Here is a 20525-nt window from a genome sequence, read left to right as displayed (position 1 = left end):
AATTGTAGGTATTGATTTCAAATATTTAGGCCCCGTTTGGTTAATGGGAATAGGGGTTTGAAATCGGAATCGGAATGAGCTTTTCAGATTCCAACTATTTGATTGGATGGAATCGAAATCCCATTTTTATTTTTGTTAGAATGGCATTCTCCCATTTGAGGGAATGGTTATTCCCTGTCCCTTCTGTAGAAATGAAATCTCATTACTGCTGATTTCAATTCCCATTCTCATTCCTGTCTGAACCACACAGACTATGGGAATGAGCCATTCCAATTCCGATTCCAATAGATTTCAATTCTAATTTCAATTCCAATTCCCACTGCAAATCAAATGGACCCTTAGCTTTAAACCTTGGTCTGCACTATTTTCATCCTCATCAGCCTGCATTCTGGATTACAAGGTTTCGTTTGGTTTAATTTTCCTCATCCGCCTGCATTGGACAGGCCTCCCCCAGTGAGTATTGACCCTTTTGTATTTGCATTGTAATGTAAATAATCTAGCTACCTTGTGAAATTAATTTGGGTGTAAATTCTGATTTAATTTTGTATCAATTTTTATCTTATTTTGTTTTATTGCAGTAGAAATGAAGTAAAATAAGATCTGAAACAGAATAAAGTAAAACCCAAAATAAAATTAAACCAAAACTTGCACTCTTTTAATTTACATTCCCATGCATTTGTACTAGTGCAAATAAAATTGCTTTACAATCAAATACATGAAAATTTCCTTGCCATTCAAAGACATATAAACAATAAACAGGTTTGAAACCTGTTTTGAAATGCATCTTATATATGTACTAAAGGCTTTGGAAGGACTACAAATACAAATATATAAAGAACAAATACATACAAAATAATACAAAATACAAGGTTTTGCACTCTATATATTTGTATTTATACTCCTTCCAAATAGAGACAAAAGTCCAAAAAATTGAATAATCACACAAAACATAAACGGGGAGTTTAAGGGGTCAATAGGGCTTTTCATCTTGTCCCTTTTGTTAATTAAGAGGCCAATGAGGATCAGGATCTTTAATCTTTTAATCTGATATATAACCTTTTATTTTCCATTTTTTTCAACCTTTTTTCTTGGGTTTTATGAAATTAATTTTGTTTTCATCAATCAAAAGAAAACCCTACAAGTTATGTTGTTGATAAAACCTATCCATGGAGGCATAAATGCATAATATCTTTTAATGGAGGCTCCAATCCTATATATACATGAGAAAATGTCAAAAACTCAGTGCAAAGGAGAGTGATTTTATCATTTATAGCCAGAAGTTCACTAACTTGCAACAAAAAATTCATCATAATCATCTAAGTCTTGTACAATTACAAAGGGTTGGCTATATGAGTTTTTTTTTTTTTTTTTTTGGGGGGGGGGGGCAAAAGAGATATAATAATAATATTACATCATTGCCTAACCTTAAGTTTGTTTCCACTATAATAATAATATTACATTTTGTCATTTTCATGCTAAGTTAGTTGACCGATTTAATTTATAAAGAAAAAAAAAACAATAAAGCAAGATACTATGTACAGATTAATAAATTGTAATTCTTTTAATTAAATTCCATTCTCAAAGTCCTTGTGAAACCACCACTACCCTACACTTTTTTAATGTATAAAGAGATAAGAATTAATTAATAAATCCACAATTGGTGACATGAGCTATGATCAAACTATACCTAATTCTCCCACACGGAGGAATGTGGCCAATCCAAGGCCAAGATGGGGTCCTCTTGATTGGTTTACATGCATTCCGGATCTCTTACTCACAAACTGTTTTCACATTCATATATGGATGTGATAAGATCGGACCTGACAGTCAGACCAGTTGGCTTGGGAATCAGTCAGGTAATCGATTCTGTTTCACTCTAAAATTGTTTTTTGACTTAATGCCGTTGATTTGGTCAATGATCTGCTGATCCAAGCAGTTGAATCGTTAATTTGAACAACTATTTTGACCATTTTTTATTTTATTTATTTTTTAAGTCAGAATGGACCATCCATTTGAACCGGATGGTCGGACTATTTGACCCGGAAACCAGTCCTCATAACAGTTCCGTGTTCGGTTTAGTTTTTAAAACCTTGACAGGGAGATATTCCCAAATCACACGAGTAGTGTCCTGTAGGTATGGATGTCGGAATAGTTTGTGGGTAGGAGATCCGAACTCATTTATATGTTAATCCTACGTGCAGCAGCCCTCTACTATTATTTAATGCCCATTTGGGAGGATTCAAACGCAGTGGCTTCTGGCTTTTCAAGGTGGGTTCCACATGGACAGCCTATAAGCTATGTTTAGTGAAAATCCAAAGAGTCCAAATTGACTTCAGTCATCAGTCATTTGAAGGGCTATTGGCTTAACCATCTTTGAGTATCTGATCGAATCAGTTACACCAGCTTAGCTGAATCTTCAGCTCAGCCCTTCCAAACAGGTTCCTAATGCCCATTATGGAGGGCATTCACGTTGTGGCTTTAGCTTTATGAGGAGAGCCCCGGCCAGAGCCTATTAGCAATGTTTGGTGAAATCATGGAAAGCCCAAATTAGTTGTATTTCAGCCAAAAAATGGGCTTTCACATGAAGCTTCTTTTAGTGGATTCTCCAAAACAGCTCAATCAAAGTTTCAGCCCTCCAAAACAAGCCCTTAGTGCTCATTTGGGAGTGCTTTCACACAGTTGCTCTTGACCTTGCAAGATAGGGACTATTTAGGAAACTTCGAGGTAATGTGTTTGATACGCAAAACAAATAAAAATCCAAAGAACCAAATTTAATCATCATCATCATTTACTTGGACATTTCTCTGGACAAGCCATGCACTTGCAAGAACATCTTCAAAGAAAAGCAGTCGAACCAAACTTAAGCCCTCTCAAATTAGGGCTACAACTTGAGCTGGGTTAGCCTGAATCCAACATCAAAAAGTCAGGTTGGGTTGGGTCACGTTGACAATCAAGTTAGGGTCAGAGTTGACTTTTGCCAACCCAAATTCACTTTAGGGTTGACATCTTAAGCGACCCAACCCAGCCCAAACCCGACTCCACTGCTATTGTATATATATATTATATAGTCCTATTACATACCATCATGTCTATTTATCTTAATTCTTGAGCCCTAACCCTAATGACAAAGTCATTAGTAATTTTTATGTTTTATTATTGCTTATTTCATGATTTTAGATTTTCAACAGGGAAAATTCTAGATTACTATCTTGTACTTTGGGTCTAATGCCACTTTGGTCCCTAAATTTTAAAATGCAATAATTTAGTATCCAAGCTTTCAAAACATGTTAATCTAGTACCTGCCATTAACCTGCTTGTTAACCAACCGTTAAATGCCATTTGAAAAGACACAAATACCCTTCAAGTCTCATCTAATTCTCTTTATCAACCAACATTAACAAAAATGAACAGTCCCAAATCCTTGCCTCTTTTGCTCAAGAAAGTTGGGGTCACTAGAATTCCTAGTAAGATGTAACCCCAACTTTCTTGAATAGAAGAGGCTAAGATTTGAGACTGTTCATTTTTTATCAAGATATGGATGGTTGATAAAGAAAATTAGATGAAACTCAAAAGACATTTGTGTCTTCTCAAATGTCACATAAGGGCTGGTTAACGGATTGGTTGATGACAGGTACTGGATTGACACATTTTGAAAGTTTGGGTGCTAAATTGTCACGTTTTAAAGTTTGGAAACCAAAGTGGCAATAGGCCCAAAGTACACAGTACTAATCGGGAATTTTCCCTTTTCAATATGAGATATATTATAGTTTACAATAGACTCTAATCATTGAAATTCCAATTTTTTACTTTTGTACTAAAAAAAAAACATCAAAACATCATACTAGCAAATATGAAAGAAAAATAGTGTATTTGTACTCTTTCCAAACTGAGCCTCATTTACAAAATCAACAAAAAGGATCCTTTCCAACAGATGTATAAACTCTTCTTTTCTCATACCTTTGAACTCCTTCTGTACACTTGCCCTTTCCATAAAAAATCTTGGGAGAATGACCAATCAACCCAGATCAGAATTTTATAGCCCCAAAGTACAAGGGGAATGCATCCTGACCGTGAATTGATGTCAAATTCACGGGCAGGATGTGGTTTATAGAGGGGAGAGGGCTACTAGTAGGGGGGGGGGGGGGCTAGAATTCAGAATTCTGTATCGTGTGTATCTGTACTTGTCCGAAAAATCTTTCAATCTTTTTTTTTTTATTAAAAAAAATCTTTCGATCTTTCCAATCAGCCACCCAGGTTCTAATACCACTTGATCGAAACCCTACTATTTCACTCCAGATAGATGGCCCAACACAATGCCCCAGGATGCATCTACCATAATCTCCTTCTCCTACTACTAAGGCTGTGTTTGGTTAGAGTACGAATACAAATTTGTAAAGTGCAAAACAAAAATGTTGGTTCATGAGAGTGCAAAGTGGTTCAAGATTTACACACCCACTTTGCACTCGGTTCATTTGTTTTGAAAGATGCAAATAAAAATACAATTTTTGTGGATATTTGGCATTTTTATCAATGCAAATACAATTGTTTCTTGCTACCAGATGATGTTCAGATACTCCCACCATTAAACAAATATAAAAAATAACAAACCATTAAATCAATATAAAAATAATAGATTAATGTTGTAGCTGAAACTGCCTGTGGTTGTAGCAGATGGAAGTTGATCTCTCAGGAGCAATTCTCCTCTTGGAAAGCATGAGTGTCAAGAAAAGAGGAACCAGAGCAGCAAATACAAAGAATGCCAGCTTCCTCCTTACCGGTGACGAAGACTAGACGACAAAACTAAAAAAGAATTTAAAAAAACAAAGGGGGAAAAGAATCTAAGAATTTCAACCACATGAGAACTGTAAATAAAGAATCTGATAAATCACATACAAAGAGAATGTTCAATCCAGGCAGCTTGTCTATAGATTTTCAGAAAGCAACACAAAATTATGTCTGCCTGGCAACAACTTCACTCGTCTCTTCAAAGAATGCAGCTTTCAAGCTCCATCGCAACAGAAACATCCTGAAACCACGACAATAACCATGAATAATCACTGTTGATTATTCTCATGCTGACTGCTGATTCCTGAGCCACCAAACTCTTCAAAAAAATTCTCATCTGTTGATTATTCTCTTTGCTGATTTGATACTGCAGTGTTACTAAAAAGATAAAGCCCAAAACCTCATAAGCCACATGTTCATGATATTCAATGTTTCCTGTGGTTGTTATAACAGCATCTTTTTGTTCCCTGACAATGTTGAACATGAAAACAAGACGATCCTTCTACCAACATTACCCATTGGCAGTACTTTGTGCACAAGACCCCAGGGTACCCTTGGCTACCATGTCTCAGTTGTTCATAGATTCAATCACCTATCAGGTATAACCCAATTTGAATTTTTTTTGCAACCTTCAGTACTCCTTTCACATGTTCCTTCTACACTGAACCTGAACATTGTCAGAATTGTTCTGTACCTGCCTCCATAGTAACCGTTGTGACTGGCACAATGTGACAAGCAAGAGCAACAAAACTTGTCATCCACACAAGATTTGTCTTTTTCAGAAGCAGCGATGTCTCTAAAATTCACAAAGTGACATTGAGAGCATCCACTCAAATTGTTTGCTTTCCATGTGCAAGTACAAAAATCCTTTTGTTAAAGACTTCTTTCTGAAGTTACAAAATCTAGCAAATCTCTTGCTGAGTGCATTTCTGAAGATCCCAACAATGAGCTCTTGGACAACTCAGCAATTGCAGTTCAAACCAAGCATTATAATCAAGGCCTGTATGGAAGTAAATTTAACTCTTCCACATAAGAGGAAATGAACTTTGCACCCAATTTCTTTCATGAATCATCCTTCTAGATGACTTCTAAATGAAGGTAGAGGTTGTTGGTACAGGCAGCTCTTCTCATGCATGTGACAATGAATTTTTTGACCTACCAGCATAAATTTGCCACTTCCCCCTCCATTTGAGAGTTCCTCTAGCATTTGAATGCCTACAGAGCATCAATTTTATTACTCAATTGACAAAATATAGTAAAATTTTCCATCCAGTAACCAAGTCTTCCACATATTTATACAAATTAATGTAAAAGCTCTTTAACAGAATAAAGTTTTTCTGTACCAACTGATGATGAAAGGCATTTCTTTGTGTAATTCAAGAATGCTATATAAGGAATTTTTTCTTTGTATTGCTCCACCTGGAAAGGCTCCAAAGAACCCCAGGTTCTTCCAACCTTCAGTTTGACCTGCAAAGGAACTGAAACAAGGAAAAAGATACTAGTGAATATATTTCCAAAGAACTAAAGCCATAACTTAACAATGGGTTGAAAGGGCCAGAAGAACTAGGGGCAAACCAGAAAGGACATGGATTGAAGTGGTAAGAAATAATTTAAGCGCTCACAATTTAACAATGGATATGGCACTATAAAGAATGGAATGAAGAAACAGGATTTGTGTATCTGACCCAATATTGTTGGGGTAAGGCCTAGATGATGATGATAACGAATTACAAAGCCAGTTTATGTTATGTTGAGTTCATGCATACCTAGAAGCGATTCAGCATTTTCCATGCTTAACTGTAGCAATAATCCAGCCTCCCCTATTACCAAAGGATCAACTTCCAACACTAACTCATCATGTACCTGTAATCATAATACAAAACCATAAACACTTGCAGACATTTTGTTTCACAACCCCAAAACAAAACAAAATGTTCAATCTCACAATGAGAATATATTGCATATTATGATATTTTTGTGCAACCTCAGTGTATATTCAGGGTTAAGGCTGCATACATCTATCCTCCCCAGACCCCACATTGGCAGGAGCCTCATGCACTGGTCTGCCCTTTTATATTTTTGTGCACATATGTATGTGTGCATATGTTCTGGGCCACCCTTTCTATGTATGTAAGCATACGTCTATGTACATCACAAAGAGAGATCGAGAGAGAGAGAGAGAGAGAGAGCTTCTTGTTATCATTGCAACCTTGGAGTTTGAAAGTACTAACCTGCAAAAGAATTCAACAGTGACCTTTAAGCATGGGAAATAGTTTTGCAAATTCAAAGCTTGAATTAGGCTTTTCACATCCCTCGACAATCACAGTGTGAATATTTATCATTGCAATCTTGATTATGTCAGCAGCAGAACCCTAGAAAACAGCTATTAGTACCAGGTGGATTCAACATAACATAGTAAGAATAGTCTCTCTGTTATGGTAATACCTGACAAATTGAATTCACAGCCTGCCTCGAGCTTTAGCTTTTTCTTTGCTATTCCGTAACTTAATTTTTGATAAGAAACATTTCCTTCCCTAAAGGGCCTCCACATAGCTGCACAAATAAGACATCATAGAACATAAAACCTCCAAATAGCCCATTGCAAATAAACAACAATAACTTCACTGCATAATATTTAGTGGGAGAGCCTGTCAAATCTAAAGTCACCTTATTTGCTTCAAAAGTTGTCTATTGATTAGTTCAAAACATGTCAAAGATAACAAGTAGATAATCCAAAACGAAGTAGAAACAAGTAATGGAAAATCAGATGATTTAAACCAAGCTTTCAAAAACCATATTGGACATTGAACAGCTAAAATCCAGTTGAAGCAGGAGGTTCAACCTCAGAACTACCAAAACCACTCTACCATTGAAGCTGAATGGCATCTGGTTACCATATCCAGGTGCTTCAGTTTTCAAAACAATGCTTTAAATGCTACACAAATAACTGTAGTATGGATTGACTTTGAGAAGCAATAGTTTGGATTAAATGGAATTGGAATGACATCTTTGTCTTAAGGTCAACTTCCCAAAAGTTGATAACTACTGTTAGTCTGTCACCATCCAAACCTTTTGAGAACAGGTGATCATTTGCACCAAAGGAAAACAATGAAGATGAGCTCACCCTTTTTGATGGCAAGATGCAACAGCTTCACTCAGCCAGGAAGCAACACCAGGAAAAGAACACTTAAAGCTTTCAATTTTTTTCTGCTGCTTCATCTGCACTGCAGTTCAGTTGTTCTGCAAGGGTTTTGGCCGCCTTAGGATACTGGATTTAAGAAGTATGGATGGAAAATGAGGACTAAATTAGGATACTGGATATCAGAAGCTTTCTAAATCCAACGTATAACTGACATTAGGAAACTGAGTTTGATTGGGAAACTGGATATTAAAAGCTTTCAAAATCCAACATATAACTGAAATTAGGAAGCTGAGTTTGAATATGAATACAAGTAGCATGTAGCTTGTCTATTTAAGCACTAGATCTTCACATGGAAATATAATAAACTATGTTCTAACTATCTCATCAAAAGAAAGAAACTTCAGCTACTGATTGAGTGTATCTAATTCTATGGTGAAAGCGCACAGAAACTCTAGATTAGAAAGCAGTACAGAACTACATTTGTGAAAACAAAGGCAAATCGAATTACCTCTGTGAAAACGAAGAACTCTCTTCTAGCAATGTAGATGACCTGAAAACGGAAAAACAAAAAGAAAAAAAAAAAAGAGCAACAAAATATCAGACTTACCTATCTTGGATTTTCAAGAATATGGGGATTACAGATTCAAGTCGTTCTACTCCGTTTCTACGCAGTTCGCCGTTCTCCTCTGTCTTACAAATTTGTAACGGTTCAGCATTTGCACTCCAACCAAATGCAGCCTAAATATCTTAGAGGCCAAACCATAATAAAAGTATACTCTGGAATGTATTCATAGTTTCCAATATACAATACTCCTTTTTTTATTTTCTTTTTCAGTTAGGCAAGTTTATAAATAAACAAATATAATCAAGATAGATATTAACATTTGGACCTATTAAAATGACCAAAGCTTCAATATTTATACTTTCAACCATGATTGGAAACCAGCTGCAATGATACGATTCCATATTTCCACCACAGTTGCATTTAATAGCACAAGTTCATTATCTGAATGGAGATGTTCTTGATTGTTAATGAAAATGGATTAATTTTGATCCTTAACCAAGATTACTCCATTTTCTCTTACCCAATGCTCGATCGAAACAATTTTTTGGTCAATTTGTTTTCCAAAATCTTATGAAAGCAAAGCCTTGGATTCTTATTTCCTTTTCCTTTTTCTTGGTTGTATCTACAGCTTAATATACATGTTTTAATTGCTTCTTGAGGCCTTGTTCAATCTAACAATTATTGTTGAGTTTCTGCAACTTTTACTATTTAATCGGTTTATTAGAAGGAAACAAAACAAACCATACAAGATTCCATCTGTTGTTATAGATCATCTGAATTCCATCACCAAAATGGATGGAAGGAATATCTGCTGCTACACAAAGGTGAATCAGAAAAAAAAAAAGAATGTCTAATATATATATATATAAACAAAGAGAAACTGATTCTACACAAAATTGACCACCCGCGTCAGCGGGTTGATAACCAAGTCAATAGTTTTTTTACCAAGGAACAACTTTAGGGTGAAATGGAACCAGTTGCCTGGTGGTTTCTAGGCCAAACGATCTGACCATCCATGTCAATGACAGTTATGTGTGTATGTGTGTGTGCGCACGCGTGCGTGTGACAATAGTAGCATTTGTTAACATTTCAATTTGATATTTGAATTATATTTGTTATTTATGCAAGCATGTATGGTTACTTGGGCTTTTTAATTGCATTAAGTCTAATAGAATGACCCAAATCATATTAAAAAACAAATCAAATCAATAGATTATAGTCAGACCAAACCAAACCATTTTAATATAGAAACCAATTACATACGGTTTGATTTTAGATCTTCTCCAAACCAAATCCAATTGACTATGAACGTGATCGGATCAGCTGCCCACAGAATGTGCCGCGCCCCATAGCCCACCCCTTCGTGCATTGGGAACATCTCCCGTGCTTGTGATGGGAAGATAATCCCAATGCACGGAGGGGAATAGGGGATGGGCGATAGGGCACCTATAGGGCATGCTACGTGGGCAGATGATCCCATCTCATTATGAACACCCCTAATTTGCACCATGGCGTTGCATAACCTTTACGTTGTAGGTAAAAACGAGTTCGACTTCAGTCAGTGCAAGGTCATGCTCACACCCTTTGAACAGCCTACTGCAACCTTGCATTGAGAATATATCCCCATGAAATAAAACACGTAAGTATGGAGATATTCCCAATGCAAGGCTGTAAAAACTATTAGAAAGGAAGTTGCACTGACAGAAGCCAATCTCAGTAAAAACTTCTACTCTAGGCACACACCAATATTGTTAAACTTCTAATGGTGAGCTTCCTTGGCACAAAAAAGGGGTGAGATTCCTAAGATTGTTGATACTTGATAAGGCATTTTCAATTGTCTTGCACGTGCTAGATCAGCTTCTCATGGCTACTTTACTCTTATTGCAAAAACATTTATTTGAAATCACAATTTAAGTAGGCATTGCATCACTATTTCAACTAAAAGTAGGTGGAACCAAACATATTTTTCGACCAACACAAATGTGCCAATTTAAAAAAAAATATTTATTTTTATATTTTTAAAAGTTTTAGTATTTTTTTTGGCATAACGGGTTGATCCAATTAACTCGAACTGCTTACCCACCAATTGAAAAAAAAAGGTTTTATTTGTGAGTCTGTTTTAAATATAGGTTTTTATACAATTGAAATTATTGTTTATGGATTTAATTTTAAATAGATAATTCAATGAGAGAATGAGAATTAACATCATAGTTTTTGAACCGCCATTGATTCGGACGGTCAGACCATTTGGCCCAAGAACTGTCTAGGCGACTGGTTCCATTTTACCCTAAACCCAGTCATTGGCCAAAAACCATTGAATCGGTCAACGACCCATTGACACGAATGGTCGAATTATCAACCCATCAACTCGTTCAACGATTTTTAATTTTTTTTTTAATTTTTGTTGTTAGAATAAACCATCCATTTGAACCGAGTGAACAAATCGTTGACCAAAAAACCGATGGACAAGACAATTCTATTTTTGGGTCTTTTTTAAAACCATGATTAATACCGTAAATACAAGTTTAATGAAAAAAGAATAAAATGAACTTAATAATTTGGATTCGCCAACGGGATGGTTCAGTTGGTATATTAACAGTTTCATTCCAGCAAAGTCTGGGATTTGAATCCCGCCATTACCAAAATTTGGGGAGTGGCATATGCTAACTTCATCTAGATAAAGGCATCCCAACCCACGAACCCGATCCAACCCGAAAAGTGGGTTAGGGTCCCGGTCCCCTATTAGCCACCCGAACTAGGTGGCATGACCCAAAAAGAATTTGGGTCAGGTTGGGTCACGAGGTCACCACCATGTTACCTTAAGTTTTCAAATCAATATTGATTTGGATGGTGGAATGGTTAGAATCAGACGGTTAAATCAACTGTATTTTTGGTAAAATGTTATTGACTTAGTCAAAGATCAACTGACCCGGCCAGGTGAACCATAACCCATCTGACCCGTGGGTCAACCCTAACCTAAATGTTTAGGTTAAGTCCAGTCTTTGATGACCCAATCCGATTGTCCGGTCTAGTTTTCAGAGAACATCGTTAACATGAGAATTCACATCTGCGCCCTACAGAGCGCACCCACTAACGACCAACAGCACATCATATTGGGAACATCTCAAATATGAATTGTTTTTATCTACCACGCGGCAATACTTTGGTCACGTATAACTGATCAACTACGAAAGATGTTCTCAATGCACGCCTGCGATGCTGCGATGCGCTATGAGGATGGTGTGAGGCGCGCTTTATCAGGAGCAAATCCGATCTCCTCCTTTATCCGTCAGCAGTCAGCACCTGTATTGGACGAGACGCTTTTCAAGTATACAGCATCTCACTGGCTCGAAAACAGACCAAAGAGAGGAAAGAGGACTGAAGAACCGAGAAGAAATGGCTCTGGAGCTCTTAAGACTCCCCATCTCACGTTCTCCGAACTTGTTCCTGTTCTACAAATCACACAGTCGACTATTTCCCGGTAATATTTCCATTTTCCTCTACTGTCTGTCTATCTGCTTTACATTGACTCATCTCATTTCTCTCACTGTGTTGTCTTCCTTTCCTCAGAGCTGTGCATCTTTCTCTAGTCTAGTATAGTTAAATAAGTAGAATCCCTTTTATCCCTTCAGAGAAATGACACCCCTTTTATTGAATCATCCAATTTATCCTTATCTGGTTCAATGTTTGAAATTTGAATTAAACTTTTGTGTAGTTTTCTGGAAATTTGCAATTATCTGACCAACAATCGTGTCGTCGTCTTCTTTGGTTTTGTATTTCTGGGAATTAGAAAATGGTTTGAGATATCTTAGTTTTTACTCCCTTCGCTTGATTTTTTAGGCATTTTTCATATCCATACTCCCATTTTCCCTCTTTATGTTGCTAATGGAATGAACTTGCTGCTAGGAGACAATTTGACTCGTAACTCATCTCATTCAGTTTGAACAAAAGAAAAACTTCCAGAACTTTTCACGTTTTAGTGCACGAAAAATGCCAAAGGCTAAGTCTTAATCAGTAAGGACAAGTGAAGATTTTACATAATTGTGCATAGCCTTCTTAATTTTTGACTCCACTAGACTAACCCGTTGCATTCTGATTTGGAAACTAATTTTTGTTTAATTTCCTATCGTTTTTTGACATTTTGATATTTTATAAGGTTTTACAGTGACGTGGGTCAGTACCCATATGCGTACTGTAATCAGATCCTATGCTGTTTCAAAGTCTGGAAGCATACAACCACCTAAGAAGTAAGATTTGCATTGCTCACTTTATTGCTTGTTGACTTACTGTTTCAACTTTCAATTCTGTTTTCTTTTCATGGGTTGTTTAAAACTATGTCCACAATCATTACTGTTACTTAGTTGTCATTACAAATTTCTTCTTTTGACCATCATTGATTGTTTATTTCTGTTATATGCTGAAATTTACTTTTTGTTCTTTTGGTTGATGTTGGTTAACATAAGAACTTTCTATTGGCAACAAATGTTATTAACTCTTGTTCTTATTGGCCAAGGAAAAAAGGAGTTAAACTAGTATGGTTTGGCTTATGAGGGTATTCCTTTCTCATTTTCTTCTTTGATGAATAATGTGAAAATGATTACTATTGATGAGAATAAGAGAAGTACCATCATAAACTACATAATTCAAGGGATTTGAGTAATATTGAATATTGATACAAGAAGAATTGCTAAACGGTGTCTACTCTGTTCTGGACACTGTGATCTCCAATACAAATCCAATCTTCCCACCTTTTACTCTAGGCAAACTGTCTGAGTTGGCTGATCTTGTAGAAGACATCTGAACACAAAAGAACTAGCCTCTCTAAGGGACATGGAAGAAGTTAGGTGAATTCACTATCAGATCCCTTTCAAAGAAGCTATCTAATCCAGCAATAGATGCTTTCCAGATAAAGTTGTTCTGTAACCTAGTTGTGCCTCCAAGGATTGCTTTCATGGTCTGAACTGCCTGTTGGAACAAATTTCTTACAAGGAAAAACCTAATCAAGAGGGGTGTGGAGGCCCTTTCACAGGCTGTATATTTTGCAATCAGGAGGTAGATTCACTGATTATACCTTCATGCATTGTGACTGCAGCAGGAGGATCTGGAATTGCTTCCTCAACTCCCATAATACAAGTCGAGTATTTCCAAGGTTTGATATCGAAACCCTTGAAGGATCATCCATTGTTGGTATCAATAGGAGTGGGGTTTCAGCATGGAAATCTATTATAATTTATTGCATAAGCTGTCATTTGGACTTTACTACTGATGGAAAGAAACTCAAAAATTTATGACAGCAACTCTTCTAAAGGGGATGAGTTAATCAGTGAAATGTGTTGATGGTGTTTCATGGTTATTTGCTTCCCAACTATTCAGGGGTGTCACTTTCCAAATTTGTTTTTGCTTGAAACATGAAACTCCATTGGGCTAACTAGTGCACTGCTTTTGTTTTTATTTATTTGGGGGGTAGGGTAGGGTAGGGTGGGGGTGGATAGTCCTTTCTAATATGCACATTTTCTAACTGTATAGTTATGGGGATTCTATTTGGTTTCTCCACTTTTTCTTATTAATGGATCATACCTTACTCTTCTAAAAAATAATGAAAATATACTCTGATGTTGTCTTGGCACCTTTATACATTCTTTATACATTTCTCTTAATACCTTCTTCCATTATCTTCATCATCATCATCTAAGCTTATTTCAACTTATGGGATCAGCTACATGAATCCTGTTTCACCATTCCATTCCATTTAGTGCCATATCCATTTTTAAACCAAGAGCGTTTAAATCATTTCTTACCTACTTCAATCCCTGTCCTTTTTGGTCTGCTCCTAGTCCTTCTACCCCCTTCAACTTGCAACAGGTTATTATAGTGGCAAGGAAGGAGGCTCAGTAGAAGAGGAAAACTTTATTGGCCAGAGTGGTCCATGCTGTAATGTGGGGCCTTTGGGAAGAAAGAAATAAGGAGAATCTTTGACAAGTAAGCCAGACTGGTTGAAGATTCGATCTCCTAACCTACCTTTGCAACCTATGGGCTGTAAATTCTGAGTTGTTCAAAGCAATGTCTATGAATGTTATGCAGAGAAATGTAACCCAATTGCTTCCTTCCTCCCTAATAGTCTGGCCACCCCCAAGGTCCTTTCACTTTTTCGGGAGGGGGTCTTGAAGTTAAACTTTGGCAGTGCTCTAGGGAGCCCGGATGATGCAAGAGTAGGAGGTTTGATAAAGGGAAGGGATGGAAATATTTGTTGGGATTTTAGTGGCCCAATAGGGACTGGTGACTTTTCTAAGTTATAGGTGCTGGTGGCTCTTACTGGGTTTCACAGGGACTCGTTGTATAGTGATAGAATTCTTCCATTGTAATCCTTGTGTGTCTCCTTTCTCTTGATGTACTTCATCTTTCAAAAAAAATAAAAAAGAAAAAAAAAAACTCCACAGGGCGTGGTCAACCCAGTTGCTCATCTTATTGGCATTGGCCAAATCTTCTTCCATAGGCAGAGAAGATAGGCACAACTTATTTAGCAATCTGAGAGCCACTGTGGGAGCTAAAACCTCTATCTTCATGTAGTCTGAATCTCCTATGAAGCCACCCAAACACTGTTGCTTTGGCATTTACTTTGCCTGAATGAAAATTTCCCTGTATATTATTTACTGACTACTGTCTATTATCATTAATTTAGTAGCAAGGGATGGATTTAACTTTTTGCGATGGTACAGTCTTGGTAAAAGAACTTGCACCAAATTTATGCCACTAACAAATAAAAATATTCTACTACAGTGGTACTGAACTGTTTGATCACTTTTTTATAGCAAAAAAGGATGAAGTTTAAGCCACTCTTCAAGGGATGAAATCACAAAAGGATTTATCATAAAGAACTTGTACCAAACTAATGCCACTAGCAAATAAAAATATTCTATTACAGTAATATTGAAATGTTTAATCACTTTTTTTATAGCCAAAAAGGATGAAATTTAAGCCACTCTTCAAGGGATGAAATTGCAAAAGGATTTACCATAGAGGAACTTTTTTGTTGAAGGTGACTCAATGACCATCATGGTCCATGAATTGGAAATGAGGAGATCTTCTGAGTGGCTTTCTTATCTCATGAATCATGCTTAAGAGTTGGTTTTGGAGATGGAATGAACAACCCAATGGCCTATTGGAGGAGAATAAATCAGGCAAAGTATGGAGAAAGCAATTTGAGTTGGGAGCCAGCTGAGACTAATTTGCCTTACGGGTGTGCATTGTGGAGGGGTGTTCAGAAATCTCTAAGTGATTTCAGAAAGGGAATTAAGTATGTGGTGGGAGATGGTTCGAGGATAAAATTTTGGTATGATCCCTGGTGCGGAGACCAACCCCTTAAACAGCTCTTCCCTACACTATTTGAGATCACATCTGTTCCTCCCCAGACCCCATATTGGTGGGAGCCTCGTGTACTGGGCTGCCCTTCTTGATTGCTGAAGCTTTTTTCCAAGGAACAAGTTCAAGTCAGTGGTGTCCGATTTTTAGACGAAATCTAAATGACTGGGAGATAGGGCAGTGGATGGAACTAATGCAAATGATTGGCAATTCCACACCTGATCAGACAAGAAGAGATAAAGGTATGGTTACTGGAAAAGTCATGATTATTTTCAGTCAGATCTTTTTACAACAGTTCAAATGAGAGTGTTGGGGAGTTGGAAAGCTTTCCAGAGGCCATTCTGTAGGCCCTCCCAAAGTAGCCTTTTTGATGTGGGATACAACTTTAGGGAAGTGTTTAACAGCGAATGCCTTAGCAAGAAAAGGTTTGAAGGTGGAATGTAGTAGATGTGTAATGTGTAGGGAGCTTCCAAAGATTTGGATTATCTTTGATAAAATTTAGATAATAGTGTCCGTACGATTTCAGTTAAGAAGGGGAAGAAGAAGAAGGAGAAGAAGAAGAACAGTTTCAGTTGAACCAGAGAGAAAACTCATCTTCTCTAGTCGGCCAGCCTTTATTTATACTTTTCTAAATAAACAAGAATTACTCTTATGCCCTCACTTAAGTGAGAACCACATCAGCTAAACAATTAACATATAACTTAATATAAAAGGTCTATACTACCCTTCTACAGCTGACTCTAACACTCCCCCTCAAGCTGGTGAATATATGTCATATAGTCCTAGCTTGTTACATATGTAGTCCGCTCTTCCCCAATTCAACCCTTTGGTAAACAGATCTGCCCATTGATTTCCTCTGTTCACATATATTGTACTTATCACTCCATTAAGCACCTTCTCACGTACAAAGTGGCAATCAACTTCTATATGTTTCATCCTTTCATGAAACATTGGATTGGAGGAGATATGAACTGCAACTTGATTATCACAATATAGCTTTATAGGAGTATCAATCGAGTATCCCATCTCCTCTAGGAGATGCTTCGTCCACAGTAGTTCACATGTTGTGTGTGCCATGGCTCTATATTCAGTCTTTGTACTGCTTCTTGCTACCACTGTCTGCTTCTCACTTTTCCATGTCACTAAGTTCCCACCACGAAAAGTGCAATACCTTGTAGTGGACCTTCTGTCGGATATGGAACCGTCTCAATCAGCATCCGTGTATCCCTTTATCTCAAGACTTCCTCTAGTCTTATATAACAAACCACGACCTAGAGCTCCCTTCAAATACCACACAATCCTTAGGACCACCTCCCAATGTGGAATTTGAGGATTTTGCATAAACTGACTCACTACATTGACTGCAAATGAGATATCAGGTCGAGTGATGGTTAGGTAATTTAGCTTACCCGCCAACCTTCTGTACCTTCCCGGATCCTCAAACTCCTCACCTACATCACTACTCAACTTAACATTCGGTTCCATGGATGTTTTAGCTGGTCTAGCACCTAACAACCCTGTTTCTTCTAGCAGATCAAGGACATATTTCCTTCGGTACAGATTAATACCATTCTTGGACCTCACTACCTCTATCCCTAGGAAGTATCTTAATTTGCCAAGATCCTTTGTCTGGAAGTGATCATGCAAGTAAGTCTTCAACCTATCAATCCCTAGTTTGTCACTACCTGTAATAACAATATCATCTACATATACCACCAATAGGATCTTCCCAACATTGGATTCATAGTTGAATATGGAATGGTCAACCTGACACTATTTCATTCCAAACTTCTTCACCACTTCACTAAATTTCCCAAACCATGCATGGGGGGATTGTTTAAGTCCATAAATAGCCTTTTAAGTCTACATTACCTTGTCACTCTCCCCCTAAGCAACAAACCCTAGTGGTGTTTGTGTAATCGAACATAGCAGCAAGAGAGAGCAGAACACAAACCAACCCAATTTTGGCAACTGGAGAGAAGGTGTCTGTGTAATCAATACCATATAGCTGTGAATAACCTTTGGCAACTAATTGAGCTTTCAATTGTTCAACACTCCCATCAGGGTAAGTATTTAACCGTGTACACCCACTTACAACCCACAACATGTTTACCAGGCGGAAGAGTGGTGAGGTTCCATGTATGAGTACGAGTCTGGGCCGGTAGTTCTTCTTCCATTGCTTGGTGCCACCCTAGAGAAGTGAGAGCTTCCTGGACATCATTGGGAACAAAGACAGAGGATAACATAGAAACAAACTGGCGATGGGAAGCCGAAAGGTGAGGTACAGAAACATAATTGGAAATGGGGTGAAGAGTGCAACAGCGTTTACCTTTCCGCAAAGCAATAGGGAGATCAATGTCAGAAACGGGGGGTGGGGCTGGGGTGGTAACAACTGCCAGATCTGTCAACAATGATGAAGCTGGAGGAGATGGTGCCTGACGATGTGTATACACTTGCTGGATAGGTGGTCGTTCCGCAGGTAGTTGCATTGGAGGCAAAGACTTGGTCACAACTAGAACAAGGGGAACGAGGTCCTCAACTGGAATTGGAAGTGGAGGTGATAGCAATAGAAGAGAAGAAACATCCGACCCAGAGAAGAAAGGAACAAACTCAAAGAATGTAACATCATGGCACACAAAAGAACGCCGGGAACTAGGATTATAACATTTATACCCTTTTTGTGTCTTGGAATAGCCAAGGAAAATACACTTAGTGGATCTAGCATCTAACTTGTCCATTCCAGGCCCAAGATTATGAACAAAACACACACATCCAAAACCTCTAGGAGTAAGGGGAAAATGAGACAACGTGGGAAACAAAACAGAGAATGGGGACTAACCTTTAAGGATAGACATGGGCATGCGGTTAATAAGGAAACAAGATGTAAGTACAACATCGCTCTAAAAGGGTTTGGGAACATTCATATGATGTAAGAGGGACTGAGCAGTTTCTAAAAGGCGACGGTTCTTTCTCTCAGCCACCCCATTTTGTTGAGGGGTGTAGGTCTACGAGGTTTGATGGATAATCCCATGTTGTTCCAAATATTCTTGAAATGGTGTGTAAAAATATTCATGGCCATTATTAGAAGGGAGAATTTTAATGTGTACACCAAATTGATTACGAATCTTGGCATAAAATTTTTGGAAAATAGAAAACAATTCACTCATTTCTTTCATAAGGTAAAGCCATGTCATCCTTGAATAATTATCAGCAAAAATTACAAAGTACTTGTAACCATTATAAGATACTATTTTGTTTGGACCCCAGATGTCCGAATGAACTAAAGAAAAAGGACTCGATGTACGACTATCAACTCTAGGACGAAAGGGAACACGATGATGTTTCCCAAACAAACATGACTCACAATTCAAAGTAGAAAGACGACTCAACGACGGAACAAGTAACTGAAGAGCTCTGAGAGATGGATGACCAAGTCTGTAGTGTCACTGATGAGGAGAAAGAGATGTCTGAAGGGCTGTTGTCGAACCACCTCCATCAAGATAATACAGTCCACCAGCTTCATGTCCTCCACCAATCTTCATCCCCGTCTTGAGATCCTGAAACACACAAGAGGAAGGGTAAAAAGTTATAGAGCAATTAAGAGACTTAGTCAATTTACTAACAGACATCAGGTTAAAGGGAAACTTGGGAACATATAAAACTGAGGATAGGGATAATAAGTTTGTGTCAACATTACCAACACCACATATGGCAGATGTAGAGCTGTTGGCAAGAGTAACAAATTGTGATGTGGAGGACGGAGAAATGGATAAAAACACACCTAGAGTCCTAGTCATATGATTGGAAGCTCCAGAATCTATAACGCAATGGGAAGGTTTGGATGCTAGACAAGCCATACCTTAGTGTGCAAGGGTAGCCGTGTTCTACCGAGATGTACCTTGAAGGAACCGCTCATACTCATCCCGTGGAACACTCAACATCTCCTTTCTGGAGGCATCTGTAGATGTAGAGGGTATCTGATCAGTATGTTGAGATTCTTGTCTCGAACCACCACTATTTACGGTTGTATGATTTGTCCAGGTTGAAGGTGGGCCATGTAGATCATAGCAGAAGTTGATAGTATGCCCCCCTGAGTCTCGACCTCCAACACGACCACCACCACGACTACACATTCCACCACCACCACGACCATACATGGGTCCACCACCACTACCACGGCTAGGTTGACCTCCTTTACCACCACGGCCTCCCCCTCTCGTAACTGCAAATGCAGACCTATCTGATATAGTGGAATTCTTTGTGGATCCAACTGAGATCCTCCGAAGACGAGCAAACACTTCCTCAAGAAAGGGAAGAGCAGACCCACCTAGTAGCTGTGCCCTTACCGGTTCATATTCAGACTTCAACCCTACTAAAAATCTGGTCACATCCAACTGCTCTCTCAGTTGTTACTGAATTTTGACATCAGGTGTAAGAGGGTGATACACATTCAACTCATTTCGCAGATTTCTCATACTTGCATAATAGTCCTCAAGACTATTGAAATACTCTTGGTACAGTTGGTAAAACCTTAGTAATGTTATCTTGTCTAGAATAAAGCTTCCTTGCATGATCCCAGACCTCCTTGGCTGTATCTAAAAACATGAAGTTCACACTGATTTTGGATTCCATACTGTTCCATAGCCAAGTCATCATATCCCTGAGAATCAATTG

The 20525-nt window shown here is 37.9% G+C and overlaps 1 protein-coding gene and 1 long non-coding RNA gene across 5 annotated transcripts in view; one reads left to right on the top strand and one right to left on the bottom strand.

The window, feature by feature from the left end:
- Positions 1 to 4399: 4399 nt before the first annotated feature.
- Positions 4400 to 8705, bottom strand: LOC104593363 (uncharacterized). 2 transcript variants are annotated; one of them, XR_734561.2, is made up of 7 exons: positions 8436 to 8705; positions 7910 to 8053; positions 7231 to 7338; positions 7017 to 7157; positions 6552 to 6648; positions 6129 to 6263; positions 4400 to 6000 (listed from the first exon to the last, which is right to left on the bottom strand). It is a non-coding gene; the product is annotated as an uncharacterized LOC104593363 (long non-coding RNA). The 2 variants fall into 2 exon arrangements; XR_016078790.1 differs by having other exon boundaries at positions 8535 to 8705.
- Positions 8706 to 11779: 3074 nt separating this feature from the next.
- The window catches only part of LOC104593364 (uncharacterized), a 28933-nt gene continuing 20187 nt past the window's right edge, over positions 11780 to 20525 (top strand). Inside the window, exons 1-2 of one of the 3 annotated variants that reach the window (XM_088892456.1) lie at positions 11780 to 11973; positions 12649 to 12739. In XM_088892456.1, coding sequence (XP_088748582.1) covers positions 11889 to 11973; positions 12649 to 12739 — 176 coding nt within the window. In that variant the 5' untranslated portion in view covers positions 11780 to 11888. The remainder of the gene's footprint in view (positions 11974 to 12648; positions 12740 to 20525) is intronic. The other 2 variants (XM_019197099.2, XM_088892455.1) reach the window with 2 other exon arrangements.

The sequence above is a fragment of the Nelumbo nucifera genome, chromosome 7 (assembly GCF_055504915.1).
Source record: "Nelumbo nucifera cultivar China Antique chromosome 7, China Antique-T2T, whole genome shotgun sequence".
Lineage (NCBI taxonomy): Eukaryota > Viridiplantae > Streptophyta > Magnoliopsida > Proteales > Nelumbonaceae > Nelumbo > Nelumbo nucifera.
Note: the sequence above shows the minus strand (reverse complement) of the source record. Positions and strands in the feature narration are given on the sequence as shown.